At 39.6% G+C, this 15543-nt stretch overlaps 1 protein-coding gene across 1 annotated transcript in view; it reads right to left on the bottom strand.

Moving 5' to 3' along the window:
• Positions 1-15543, bottom strand: part of ADGRB3 (adhesion G protein-coupled receptor B3) — an 844067-nt gene that overhangs the window by 21761 nt on the left and 806763 nt on the right. Inside the window, exons 25-27 of the mRNA XM_065911328.1 lie at positions 13239-13334; positions 11119-11158; positions 5740-6383 (exon numbers count right to left, since the gene is read on the bottom strand). Of these exons, the coding sequence (XP_065767400.1) occupies positions 5740-6383; positions 11119-11158; positions 13239-13334 (780 nt within the window). The remainder of the gene's footprint in view (positions 1-5739; positions 6384-11118; positions 11159-13238; positions 13335-15543) is intronic.

The raw sequence follows: 15543 nt of genomic DNA, 5'->3' as shown, positions 1-15543 counted from the left end.
CTCTCTCTCACATTCCACGGTTATTGCCAAGCACAGAACATTTTCAGATTATTCATTTTTTAACAGTTCACCTTCTATCGCTTCCATGGGGATTATTCACCAAAGGGGCATGATCCACATCTGTTTTGACCACTCTTATATCCCAAGCACCTTAGCCTAGAGCCTGGCACAGTAGTAGACATTCACAAAATTATTGATGAAAGATTGAAGGAGCTATACTATGGAAGCCAAACAAATTCAAAAGAATGTGACTGGTTTCTTTGGTTTTATTTTTCTCAGGAAGATGCCAGGAGAATTTATATAAACAGGTGGACTATACACAAAGAAAACCATTTTGAATAGATCAACTTGCAGCAAAGTGGATGAAGACCATTTAGAGGAACACAGGCCTATAAGTAACGGAAGGAGGCCTTCTCTAGGATGAATTCTGAGTAAGGAAATGCCCACCAGGATGGGACTACTCAGGGGAATAGGATGTGCACAGAGGTATCTCTGCATAGCGAAGTCTTGTAGAATGATAAATACTTTCTTAAAGGGAATACTTCATTGTCTGTGTCTTTGCAGATTAAGCTGGACAAGATACTAGAAGATTCACAGTGAGGAATAAATTCCATGGACTAATACATGCCATTGTGATTGCCATTAAAAGTTTCCATTACGGACTGAGCAATGAACTCACTGAAGTGAGAAAGCTTTGATGGCATATCCATTCAAAATATCTGTGTAAATGAAACTTGAGAATCATTCATTTTGAAAAATGACTTATTAGAGCTAATTTTGCTGGCATGCATAAGAGACAAAATCCCCTAACCCAGCAGCAAAAAGAAAACACTGAAGAAGGAAAAGGCTTTCTTTCACCATAGCTACATGAGGGAAAAAAATTTAAATAAGAAAAAGATGCTTCTGCCCAATGATCAGTTCTATAATTGTTTCTGTTAGTGACGGAGTCTCTAGTTCCCAAGCATGGCCATAATATTTTGTCTAATATCCTGAATATTGACTTAATTATAGCAATCAAGTTTCTGCAGCAATATTCAAGGTATAATGGCAATCAAATAATAATCACACAACCTTACATCTGAAGTGCTCCTTACAATTTTCAAAGGATTTTTCACATACATTATCCAATTTGATGTTCACCGCAGCCGTAAGGGAGGCACCTCTGATGTGCCATTATAGCTAAAATGTTTTACCTTTCAAAACCATTACACTGAGATTTCCAGAATTCATGTCCAGAGGAAAATTGGCATATAAAAAGTTAGCACAGAATGCTGTCCTTTTTTATGCACTTATAAACTGAGAGAGATTTGGCTGAGCATGTTTTGAGATACATCGTTAAATTTATACCTGAATACTCAGAAAACCTGGAGCAGCTAAACTTTGTTTAAAACAGCAATTGTGCGATTGACTATCTAATTCTGTTTGGTTATGAGAAAAGCTGAGGCCAGATATGTCAGGAGAATAAGAGAAACCACTTGACGTGCTTACACTGGGGCAAAGTGTTTCACAGGAATTCAAGTGATGGAGGAGCCACAGGAGAACCTAGGGATTCACAGGAGAAGAAGCTAGTGCGCCCCTCCCACAGGGTCGGACAAGGGAGATGGCCCAGCGACCTGAGTCCGGGGGCTGAGGCATCCAGCCAAGGCTGGAGGCACCACGGACCTGCAGAAAGACCCAAGGTGCTGCCCAAAGCAGAGCGAGGAGGAGAAACCCCTCGGCTTCCCTCTTCTAACCAGCCTCCGGTCTCACAGTGTTTCCTCCTGGCCAGTCCTCTCACCTAGCCAGAGCTTGCATCAACCCCAAAGAGACCCAGGGGGACGGGGAAAAGATGGACTCTGGAGCCACACCCAACTTGAGAAGACTTTTGAGTGAGGAAATGTGTCCTATTTAGATATACCAGCTACCAGCCACAGAGTAAAGACCAGTGTGGCCATGAGTCCAAACAAATACTGACCTATCTTCTTACACTGATATATCTATAATTTGTAAAAAAAATAAATGGAATCACAAGCCAAGGTTTAAACTATATCTCACAGCCCTCAGTGGCTTGAGAATACAGATGCCTCCTTTTCCCTCATTTGCTTCACAGCGTCCTGCAGTTGTCTATATACACACCATGCACTCCACACATTTTGTTCCTTAACTGAAAGGGGAGGACTTAAATCCTAATGACAATGTTATCGTTCTTAGCTTTAAGGAAAACAACTAGATGATATCCAGGGCTGACGGCATCACAAGAAATTCTACCATGGGCATATTGCAATGAATCCATAATTGTGGAAATCTAAAACGTTTCAGAATTGCTTAACAAGTCCGTTCTGGGAATGGATACAGTTTGCAAAATGGCAGCTAACATATTTCGTGAAAGAAAGAAACCAGAGTGTATTAAGAGGGGAGAGAAGTTGGGTATGCTTTTATGGCAAAAAACACAACTTGATGCATTTATGAAACTTTGTACACGGAATAATTGGGGGTTGGCGGCACAGGCTCCCCTGGAGGTCGGAGCCTGTTCTGCGGGCCCTGCCTCGGGGTCGGGGAGCCGCCCTCTCGCTTTGCTGCCTCCCGCTTACTTGAATAAACACTTCCACCCACTCTTTGGCTTTGTTTTCTCTCGTTTCTTGCTGTTCCTCGCCTCCACTTTTCCTCAGCAACACTGTATTCTGTGCAGCAGTGGCAGCTTTCACCCTCTTCTCTTTCTTCCCCCTCCCACTTCCACCTCGGCAAATTGCGAACACCCACTCTTCGGGAGGCGACTTTCTGAATCGCCGCGAGCCTCTTTTCCTGACACCCCTGCGAAGCTCGGCGGCATCTGGCTGTCCGCCGCCGCCCCGGCTTCCCAGGCCAGAGGCGCCCGCGCTGGGCCCGCCCTTCTCACTCCGGGAGGCCTCGCGTCAGCGGGCGGCCGCTCGCTTCCGTCTTCACGCGGCCTTCCGGGTCTCAGGACGCCGCCGGGCTGCCTGCTGATGCTCTAGGCAGCCTTCTGCTTCTCCTCCAGCGGCAGAATATCATCTTCCCGGCCGGCTGGCCACAGACAGCGTGGCAGTTAGCCCCTCACTCTGCCCACGCAGGACGTCACGCCGGCTGGACCTTCATGGCCGCAGTCCTGTTCCCAGACCCCGCTCGCTGTACACATCTACGCTTCATCCATCCCGTGTCATCATTCCATAAGACCAGGGTCTGACCAGGGTTACGTGCACTTTATAAAGTGACTCTCACGCTAACAATCAGGCACACGACTGTCTCTTTGAGTCAGTGTAAAACTGGTCAGGACAGAAAGATTCAGGTCCTAGATTCTCTCTGCACTTGGACGGTAACCTTGAACGAATGACTTTACTTCAAGGATTAGAACAACTTATCCATTGTACAGCGCTGTTGTGAATATTAATTAATTCATATTTTAAGGTGATTTGATGATCAGCTAATGAAAGATGCTATATAAATGCTAATTTTATTATTCATTCCCACATCTATATATTCAGCTGCCTCCTAAAATGGTCACCCTAAGCAATTACTATTAAACTCTTTGAAAGAATGAAAATGAAAAACTGAATTTTCATTCTGAATCCTGAATTTTCTTCCTTTTCAAGATGTGAGCCTTGTGATTCCTAAGTTATTTAAATGCAGATCTTTTGGCTGAATCATACTTATATATGATGCTTATATTTAATACAGAGATTTGGAAAAATTACCGTGGAACAAAGCAGCACTTGGAAATCCAGTCTATTGTTCAAGCACACACAATCTGTACAATATCAAACCCAGAAAGGTGTTTAGGCTTTTAGACTAAAACATTTTTAGAACAAGCAAAATATTGTAATGTTTCCATTCTAACCCCTCTAGCACATTTTAGAGAGTCATTCTATATAGAAAAACCTCATATGGTCATTATGATTATTTATGGTGTTATGTTCTTATATTCATAATCACTGAAATTCTTTTAGAAACTTTTGTGACTTTCAATAAATGTTATGTAGTTTGTGTTTACGTGGTCAATATTGTAATAGACCTGCTACTGTCACATATATGCAAGTTAGACACAGTAGCTATTCTGCTAATTCAGAATGATGGAATGTTTTTGTCTTGAGGGAGCTCTAGCGACTCAGGACTGAACTTGAACTCACTGCCCCTATGCCTTTGGTTCCAAGGAATGATTTTCCTCAGAAACTGTATTTTGTTTAACACTGATTTAGAATTCAGGGATTTATCCTAGATCTCTTCTGCATGCCTATTTTGGTCTAGAATTTCCTCAACCCAGTTGGGAAGAACCTCAAAATTATACCACACAGCAAGTTATATAAACTTTCAGGATCTCTCTTCATCTTGACAAAGTACAAGGCACAGTTTTGTGGGGAGAAGGGAGTGGTAATTTGCTTTGGGCACTTTTGAACACTAGAACCTAAGATTATCAGCAAACATCTGATAGAGCAGGCAACCAATTATAGTGTATTGTGAAATAATTTGTTATGTTAAGACAATTAGAAATGCATATAAAACAATGCATGTATTGCACTGTATACTGAACATATGCAATATATCAGTATGTTGCTGTTCTTGTTTAGTTATAAAGTCATAACCAACTCTATTGTGACACTGTGGACTGCAGCCCGCTAGGCTCCACTGTTCGTGGTATTTCCCAGGCAAGAATACTGGAGTGGGTTGCCATTTCCTTCTCTCAGGGATCTTCCTGACCCAGGGATTGAACTCGTGTCTCCTGCATTGCAGGTGTATTCTTACCACTGAGCCACCAGGGAAGCCCATATCAATAGTGGGTTTATAGAAAAATTTCAAGGTGAAGAATATAAAAGTTATATACAAAACAGTAACAGGGTGTCTATCAAAGACTATTATACATGACTTGTCTTATTTGAATTAGATTTTACTTGATTAATTGTTATAAAATATGAGCGATATTGATACCTGTTGACTACTCTTTGCATCACTTTGTGGGTAAGAAAGAAGCTAAGGGGAGCTTACTTTATTGCAAAAGTCATGTGTTTGGACCTCAGAGTCCTGACTCTTGGCCTGCTTAATTTATATGCCTCCCAAGAGTTCACAATTTAAGACTAAAACATTTAGTGGTCATAATTCTGCAAGAGTTAAAAGCAAAATACTTATTCTGAAAGATATCAATCAATGGTAATCATATGTTTATAATCAGTGTAATGGTAGACCTCACTGAGACATTCCAATTTTGTTATTTCAAGAGCTGCCCTCACACAAAAAGTCCAGACCTTGGCTAAAGTCTGTAATGTCATCCAGAAACTACTTCAACCATCAAAAACCTCTGGTACCCAAGAAATGTCAGGAGGATCTTCTGTTTGTTCAGGAAAGCTCTTGTTGGTTCCCATTATGACAAAATTACTACATATAAGTATCTTTTTAAAATAAAGAAGGTTTCTTTAAAAAAAAAACGTAGTCTTGAGAAAGGGGATTCTGATGCTCTACTGGAAGAAAACAGAATTTTAATCCCAACATACCAACAAAAAAGCACAAAAGCTAAAGCTAAGGGCACTGCACTTTTCCCCAATGCAGTGCCCCATGAATCAGTTTATCTAGCTATCTATATCTATCTATCTATCACCTATCAATCAGCCTATCTACCAGTCTCTCCATTGATCTATCAATCTATTTATTGATCTGTCTACTTATTTATCTATCAGTCTAGGAATCTATATATCAGTCAGACTATCAGTCTATCTGTCTTTCAAATATTAAGGGAAGACTTGGTCCATTGCTTACTTCTAAAGAACTCATCGATATCGTTGATCCAGTTTCACTTCTTGATAATCCTGCATTTTCATCCAACTCAGAGGCCATGAAGTTCTTCACAGCTGTGCGAGGCTCAAAGGGCAAATTCTGCATATGTTCCTGGGGTGCAAGATGTTGCTCTAAGTTCATATTGAACTGGTCCATGACAGGAGGATTCATGTTGAATTCAGGATTCACTTTGTAGTGCAGTAGCCTTTCGTGGGGCAGGGTTTCCATGCCAATATTCATTTTGCTTTCTTCTTTCATTGATGGCTGGGTATTTACAGAACTTCTGGGCATCACAATATAGTCACTCTCCATCATTCTCTCTTGAGGATGGACTATGTCCATATCCGCCCCTCTCAAATTATCATCTGTACATAAGTACACAGTTCTCCGCAATTCACTGTTCTCTTTTTTCAAACATTGGTTGCCCAGCTCATTCATACCCATGGGCATGTGTAGACCTGTGGGCTGCTGAATAATGACTTTGGAAATGACGTTTCCAGGCAAGGTTGAATAGCTAAGCGCTTCAGTGTTTGTTCCTTTTTCTTCTTCATCATCATTCAGAGAAATCCTAGAGAGGGTGCCTGTTATTGTTGCTGCTCTGCAGGGACCAATATCCTTATGAAGAACTGTGAATCAGAACATAAAAGCAAAAAAAGAAAGTTAATGCATGCTTATCATTTATTATTATATTCTGTTGTTCCTCATTTTACTAAACATTTTCCTTAATAAAATAAAAATTACCAAAAATTACATTTCTATTTTTTGTACCCAGTCCAGATTACTGAATCTTTCTATATTGATTCTGATATGCTCTGATTCTGATACGATCGATCTCAGGTGGCTAAAGCATATCTGAAAACTGATAAACAGATTTTCAAAAATCTCAGTGCCCTACCTTAAGTAGCTCTGCCTTACTTTCACAGGAAAGGAAGGTTCCCTGAGAAATTTTCTCCTTCCGTGAACTGCAAAGGGCTTTATAAAATTATGGATATGTTCACAAGAGTTTGACTTTTTCTTAAAGGGTTCCCCTCTGAAGTATTCTACAAGTTCTACTCATTAAAATACGTCTTGAAAGAGGTAATCAATGAGAATTTCATCTCACTGTGTCAGAAATACCTTCAAACTTTATGCATGTTGAAAACTAAGGAGTATTTATCTATGAAGTCCATATAGTCAAGTAGATACAGGGTTCAAATGTATTTATCATTTTCAGTCCCATGTAGGAAAAGCAAGGCCTTTTCTTTTTACAAGATCAATCCATCCATATGCTCCAATGCCCATGAGGGGGTATTAAAAGTGCCAACTGATTTTAAGCAGAAAAAACTGTATAAGCCTCTAAAACTTCCATTTTAAGCCTGTGAGATAATGACTTAGAAAAGTTAAAAATGCATGATACCTTGTAGTAAGAAAGAGAACAAAATGAAAACATAAAACCATATCAAAGAAAAAACCATCACCAGAATAGTTCAGAATTATTTATTAAAATATATTTTAGTTGTTTCTCTTTTCTGTCTCTCTATAAAGAAGGAAGCCATATTTTATGTGTAATGGAGGCAGAATGACTTGACGTCTGCTTAGTTGTGAACAGCTGTTAGTTTCAAGGTCTAAGAGAATGAAATTCTGAAGAAATATTCTTGGTGATGGTCGTGTTGAAAACAGACAGACCAGCACTGCGTGCATACTGGTTCAACATGGGCTCCCAGTGCTGCCTTATCAATAGGCAGAGCCATTTTCACTGACTGTTTCATTAGGCATAGATAACTAAAGTATTTGGTTTATTATCTCCTCCTGAAAAGTCTCAGATATACTCAGGGTTACTCATCATTATCAAATTTTCAAATAGCATCCTAATTATTATGCATTAAAGCAAGGGTTGAAAACAGAAAATTCTGAATGTCTTTCCCTATTACAAAGAAGAGAAGCTTTCAAATTATTTCAAGACAGGTATCATTCATGTAATATCGCTTATCTTAGAGTTATTGTATTTAATTTTGCACTAGGTTTCTCTTTCTTTTTATATATTAAAGATGTTATTCAATTATAGTCCAATAAAAGTTTTTTTAAAAGAGCAGAAAAAAAGCAAAAAACAAAACAAACAAAGATGTTAAATCTACATCACATATTTTTATTAATCTACAATTTGGTGTGACTTTTTATATTTAACTATACTATTTAAGAATTAGAATAATTGCATTTAAAAAAATTATTTCCAAACGTCTTAATGTAATATATAGGTCATGAATTGAGATTGTCAGGAGCAATTTACATAAAAATATTCAGAGATAAAGAATGTTAAATTAATGGATTTAGTAATATTCCAAAAAGAAGCCCTTAAAATAACTCCAAATTCTGGCAAAAATATTTTAAATTTTTAACTGTAATCAAACATTAATCCAAAATTTATAGCAATATAATTTAAAGGCTAGTTATGGGGACCTATTATATTTTATTAAGTACATATAGATAATTTTTTACTTTTGTGAGTACACCATAAACTACAAAGTAAACCTTGGTACTGATTATTGATTTCATAATCTGCATTTCCCTGGCGGTTCAGACAGTAAAGAATCTGCCTGCAATCAAGGATACCCAGGTTCAATCCCTGGGTCAGGAAGCTCTCCTGGAAAAGGAAACGGCACTCCACTCCAGAAGTCTCACCTAGGAAATCCCAGGGACAGAGGAGCCAGGTGGGCTACCCTCCATGGGGTGACAAAGAGTTGGACACAACCGAGCGACTAACACTTTCAATTTCAATCTGGATTTGTATAACATACATTTAGTTTGTATAAATATAGTATAATTTGTAGTTATAGTAGCACATTTCTATCAGTGATACAGCCATCTTTACTGAAAATTTGTATATCAAATATTTGGGGAAATACAATTCTTCCTATGAAGTAGTGTTGACTCTATATGAGAAATGTAGCTATTTCTTTGACATGCTCAAAATGTAGATATCCAAATTTTGAATACACAACATAAACAAATTGACACCACCTACACATACAGACACGATGTTGAAATGATGAGACTTTTGAGAGAAATAAATCAAGTAGTGAAAGGCAAAATGCAAACAAAACCAAAACACAGCAAAAAGCACTTGAATATTTTGCATAATCAGATATATGCACCACTCTTTGGGAAAGCAAATTTCAAAAAAACTTGGAGAACGATTACTCAGAGACCAGAAATTGAGGCTTTGACACTGAATATACAATGTGGAAGGAAATCTTCAGAAAAACACAAGAGCAAGTTCTTGATAAGCTCAGCTAAAAAGGGGCACAGACCGAAATTGAAAACATTAAAAGATTTCTTTTTCTAACAAAATAATGGTACTGGCCTAATATTAAGAATACTAAATCTCTGGATGCAATGAATCTGGGGAAATGCATGTTTTAACAAAAGAGAAAAACATGAGTATTATTCCTTTATTTGTAAAGTTTGGAAGAAGACCTATTTAGATGGCATTCTTATCAAAGTTTCAATGGCCAAACAATTTCAGATGGATAGAATGGTAACTTATAACTAGTAAGATAATAGCAAATAGAGATAAATGCAAAGGCTAGTTTTTCTTTAAGGGAAAAAGAAAAAAAGTAGAAGCTTTACATAATCATAGACTGGGAAGTCCCTGACAGCTACTACAAAAAGTTTTGGGGATTTTAAATGATAAGCAGTTGACATTAGTATTTTACCAACTGCTATGAAAATCAGATGTGAATGTACACAACATTAATATAAGGAAAAGAGCCAACTGTAATAAATGCTGGCCAAAATGGCCACCATACTTAAAATTTGGGTACCATAGTTTTAAATAACTGACACCAGGGGGCACTATATCTGCCTGGGAGGATGCTGATAGCAAATATCTGGATAAAGATTAGGTGGATATTCACTCTTTTTCTCAAAGGTGCCATTAGAACCAATGAATAAAACATAAAAGAAAGTATATTTTTTCCCAGTATAAAGAAGCATTATTCATCTGTTTTTGGCTTTTGGTGGTGTCCACAGGCTGTATATTTTCACCCTGTTTATTTAACTTATATGCAGAGTATATCATGAGAAATGATGGGCAGGATGAAGCACAAGCTGGAATCAAGATTGCTGGGAAAAATATCAATAACCTCAGATATGCAGATGATGCCACCCTTATGGCAGAAAGTAAAGAAGAATTAAAGAGCCTCTTGATGAAAGTAAAACAGAAGAGTGAAAAAGTTGGCTTAAAGCTCAACATTCAGAAAACTAAGATCATGGCATCCGGTCCCATCACTTCAAGGCAGATAGATGGGGAAACAGTGGAAACAGTGGCTGACTTTATTTATTTGGGCTCCAAAATCACTGCAGATGGTGACTGCAGCCATGAAATTAAAAGACACTTGTTCCTTGGAAGGAAAGTTATGACCAACCTAGACATCATGTTAAAAAGCAGAGACATTACTTTGCAAACAAAGGTCTGTCTAGTCAAAGCTACAGTTTTTCCAGTGGTCATGTATGGATGTGAGAGTTGGAGTATAAAGAAAGCTGAGTGGTGAAGAATTGATGCTTTTGAACTGTGGTGTTGGAGAAGACTCTTGAGAGTCCCTTGGACAGCAAGGAGATCCAACCAGTTCATCCTAAAGGAACTGATGATGAAGCTGAAACTCCAATACTTTGGCCACCTGATGCGAAGAACTGACTCATTGGAAAGGACTCTGATGCTGGGAAAGACTGAGGGCAGGAGGAGAAGGGGACGATGGTTGGATGGTATCACTGACTCAATGGACATGAGTTTGAGTAAGATCTGGAGCTGGTGATGGATAGGGAGGCCTGGCATGCTGCGTTCCATGGGGTCGTAAAAAGTTGGACACGACTGAGCAACTGAACTGAAATGAGAGGCTGGAGGGCAGCTACTGGGGACATGGTCACCAGGATCCAGGTCTCTGAGCAGGGCATGTGCATGCTCTTTCGTGGTCCCCTCTGCAAATACAGCAATAAAGCTATAATACACACACACACACACACACACAATGGTATTTCATCCTTTCAACATGGATGATGAACCTGAGGCATAGAGAGACGTCAACCTGACTGGCCTTGCACCCGACAACCAGTGAGAGATGGATGGAAGGCTTATCTCCAAGTCAGTGCTTTCCTGCTCCCAGTCATTTTCACCTCCTCCCATTCCCCATTCATATTCTCTCTCTCATTCCCTCCTCCTCTCCCACATTTGCTATTACAATGCTTCCAGCTGACTCAATTTGCTAATCTATAGGAATATATGATGTGCAAACTACAGCACTTTCTTTAAAACAAACAAGCAAACAAAAAAACACAAAAATTTTTCGACATCTAATGATTGCATTTTCAAAATTCAAATATTTTTACCTGATCGACAAGCAATGTCTACATCCTTTTCAAAGTCTGTCTGTAACAAAAAATAATAAGACATAGAATCATCATTTAATGAAGACCTCAAGTTTATACTGACCAGATTATCTGAAGTTAGCAAATATCTAACTAGGCAGTACCAGGATATTGTTAATACTTTGTGCAAAGGAAGTTTCTCAAGGAATTATCAAATTGCTTTCAAGAATATTTTCTAGCAACCATATGTTGGATAAAATCAGTTGGAAATATGTTGTACAGTTTTAATAAGGCAATATTGTACCTATGGTCCTCTAACACCAGATATGAAAGAACAGAATTTTAAGGCAATTCCTTAAAGAAATTAATTAAGGAATTTCAATTCCACAATGAAAATACTAGAATGTGAAATATTGTGAAGATACTTAAATAAATGTCCTTGTTATCTACATTTTTAAAAATTCACTTTGAATATATTGTTAATAATGTAATATCTTATAATATAGCTTTGTCAAACCCTTAACAATCAAACTAGGGTTTTCTGATGATCCCTTTTAATGAAAATCTGAAAAAAGACTTAGGGTTTAGGAATTAAAGTTGAAGATTAAACAATACTAATCTGGCCCAGAACCTGCTAGAGTTTAGTTCCATCCTCATATTTTCTCCAAACTTTTATTATAAACAAGTAGTTGTTGCTGTTCAGTCGCTAAGTTGTGTCCAACTCTTTGCAACCCCATAAACTTCAGCATGCCAGGCTTCCCTGCTTCACTATCTCCTGGAGTTTGCTCAAACTCATGTCCATTGAGTCAGTGGTGCCACCCAACCATCTCATCCTTGTCACCCTCTTTCCCTTCTGCCCTTAATCATTCCCAGCATCAGGGTCTTTTCCAATGAGTCAATACTTCACATCAGGTGGCCAAAATATTGGACCTTCATCTTCAGCATTGGTCCCTTCCAATGAATAATCAGGATTGATTTCCTTTAGGATTGACTGGTTTGATCTCCTTGAAGTCTAAGAGAATCTCAAGAGTCTTCTCCAGCACCACAATTCTAAAGCATCCATTTTTTGGCACTCAGCCTTCTTTATGGTCCAACTCTCACACCCATACATGACTACTGGAAAAACCATAGATTTGACTAGACAGACCTTTGTCAACAAAGTAATGTCTCTGCTTTTTAATAAACTGTCGAGGTATGTCATAGCTTTTCTTCCAAGGAGCAAGCATCTTTTAATTGCATGGCTGCAGTCATTGTCCACAGTGATTTTGGAGTCCAAGAAAATAAAATCTGTCACTATTTGATTAGTTTATTTTTAATGGTGATATTATATTAGCCTATTTTAATCAATATTTAGATTCCAGATATCAGTATTCATCTCTTTATTTTTAAAAAGAAATTAATTACTCTTTCTCCTGTTTTAGTTACTAGCATATCATTTAGGCTATTTTTGTGTTGCTTAATACAAACACATTGACAATAAATCAGGTATATTATGAAGAAAACTCTATTAAGCCTTGCTGTTAATGACATAGCTTAAAGCTCACTTCATTTCTAAAATATATGGAAGTGGTTATGTGTAAAGGATCCCTTATCTGAACAGCAGTCAGAACTCATGTGTAGTGGTTGGCCACTCTGCTGGGAGCAGGCTTGCCCTTCTTGCTTTAGGGCAGTGGTCCCTGTCATGGGTCTCCCCCCAGGCCCGGTCCCACCCCAGGGATCCTGGTTTCCTTGGTCTGGAGTGAAGCTCCTCTGAGGAGTTTGAAGGGCAGGCTAGGTGGGGACCACAGCAGGTCTGGGTTTCAGTCCAGAACTGCAGGTGCAGCATGTTTTGATCTATAAACAAGCATGATACTACAGATACAATGCTAACTCTAATTCTGTGTGAGGATGAACACACACCCTCTCCCCTGCCCCGTATTGCCCAGAAACCCCACACTCAACACACCAGTCTGCCAGTAACACATCCAGGACTCCCAACCAGTCCGGACGCAACCATCATCTGGTATCAAAGCTCCAAGTCTGTGACTGAACTAGCATCAAACTCAGAAGAGAACTCTGACACTATTTCACTAGTAAGAATGTTTGTTTATTCCCTTGAGAAACCGTGACTGAATGAACGCTCAGGGGAAGCTACGGCTCACCATGATCTGTGCGTGCCCGTTGGGAAACGAACTGGAAGAATCAGCATTGATCGGGTCCTGACAGTTTCTCAGTCGACATCGAAATGCGTCCTGAACCTGTGAGAAAAGGACAGACGTTCATTTTCACCTCTCGGTAATTACCGAATACTGTCTATATTGGCAATTGACTGAGAAAACCGTTATTGCTGTTTTCATGATCTAACACACATTTTGTTTGCTGTTTTCTATGACCAGAGAATTATCACTTGCCTTCAGCATAGATGGAGGTGAGGGGGACTCCTGAGCTGTGCCTATGGCTGTGTCTGGCTCAATACTAATCATTCTTGCCAGAGGGCAGGCTTCTTTCCTTTGCTACAAACAATGTGCCTGTCTTTCAAGGGGGGATTTACTATTTGATATGGCATAATCTTCATAATGGCTTTAAACATTGTGAAAAATGAAATTACTCAATGATTTGTTGACCAAAATTTGATTTGGGATTTTCCTTTTCTTGCCTTACGTTAAGACATATTGGGGAGACCCTTTCTTGTCTCCCTTCAAGTACTATATGCCCTGATGTTCGAAACAAGCAAATACATAAACAGTGACACACAAAAAAAACAGGTAACAAAAATGACTGTTTCTGGTTGAGCCTCATTAAAAAAGAGAAGAAGAAAAGAAAAGCACTTTAGCAAAGCCCAACTTCTCTAACACCCATTTACTACTGGATTCTGAGCAAAGAGCAAACACATCGAAAGGAAATGAAGATCGTTTAAGCCGTCATTAAACACCATGAGGGTAAACCCGAATAGATGAACAACAAACACACATCAACCGCCAGCTACTCTGATCCCCTGGGGGCCCCTGGCCAGCCAGTCCTCCAGCTCCTGTGACTCACCAGGCCTCTAATGATGGGTGAGCGTCAGCACAGGCTGAGTCAAGGGCAAGGCCATCTTATGAACAGCTGGCTTTTCCAACCTCATACTATTAATATTTCCTCCCAGTTTATTATGATCTGTCTTTCAGGGTTACAAAACAAAGCACAGATGATGCGGCATTCTACGTTCCCGAAGCACATGGTAGAAACCACCCAGGGAAACATAATGATGTCCAGCTTTGAGAAGCACTGGTATAAAACATCCTATCGCGGTTTTGTTTGTGAGATGTGCAGAGTTTATCTATTGGCCATGAAAAACCTCTGAGCCTATTAAGTTGTTTTCAGCTTCTCTCATCCGTTTCAGAAATTGTTATCAGCCTCCTTCCCAAAGAGCAAGACTTGGAAAGTGATATGAAGCTTAGTTACCACTGAGCCCTGGCTGAGCTCCATCATGAGACCTCTAACCACATGGATTTCGCCCCTCAGGTTCTGGTCCTGGTGATGCAACCACCATGTGTGTGTGCTCACTCAGTCATGTCCAGTTCTCTGTGACATCCATGGACTGTGGCCCACTAGGCTCCTCTATCCTTGGAATTCTCCAGGCAAGAATACTGGAGTGGGTTGCCATTTCCTCCTTCAGGGGATCTTCCTGGCCCAGGGATCGAGCCCCTGTCTCTTTGTGTCTCCTGCATTGCCAGGTGGATTGTTTACCACTGCACAACCTGGGAAGATGCGTACTTAATACATTGCTCTGTGTTATTATAAGGTTTCCTTAATAGCTCAGTCAGTAAAAAGTCTGCCTGCAATGCAGGAAATCCGGGTTTGATTCCTGGGTCAGGAAGATCCCCTGGAGGAAAGCAAGGCACCCACTCCAGTATTCTGACTTGGAGAATCCCATGGACAGAGGAGCCTGGCAGCATATAGTCCATAGGGTTGCAAGAGTCAGATATTCTAAGGTGTGTGCTAATCAAATCATTTTGAAAAGTTAACTGAGTCACTGGCAGTACCAGCTATGATTTCATAGGTATGTTTCAGACTCTCATCTCCTGCACTGGCAGGTGGATTCTTTACCACTGCCCTACCTGGGAAGCCAATGCTGTGAATTAAGAAAGGTGGGGATGGGCTCCATATCCTCTGACCTCTCTTCCATTCTCTGATTCTAACTTATCTTTTTTCAACCATTTCAACCATTTTTAATTGAAGTACAGTTCATTTACAATGCTGAGTTAGTTTCAGCTCTATTTCAGGGTGATTCAGTTATACACACATATGTGTATATGTGTGTGTTAGTTGCTCAGTCGACTCTTTGTGACCCCAAGGATAGTAGACTGCCAGGCTTCTCTACCCAAGGAATTCTCCAGGCAAGAAAACTGCAGTGGGTTGACATTTCCTTCTCCAGGGGATCTTCCCAATCCAGGAATTGAACCTGGGTCTCTTGTATTGCAGGCA

Source organism: Muntiacus reevesi, chromosome 19 (genome assembly GCF_963930625.1).
Source record: "Muntiacus reevesi chromosome 19, mMunRee1.1, whole genome shotgun sequence".
Lineage (NCBI taxonomy): Eukaryota > Metazoa > Chordata > Mammalia > Artiodactyla > Cervidae > Muntiacus > Muntiacus reevesi.
The sequence above is the reverse complement of the archived record's forward strand: the minus strand, read 5'-3'. Positions and strand labels throughout refer to the sequence as shown.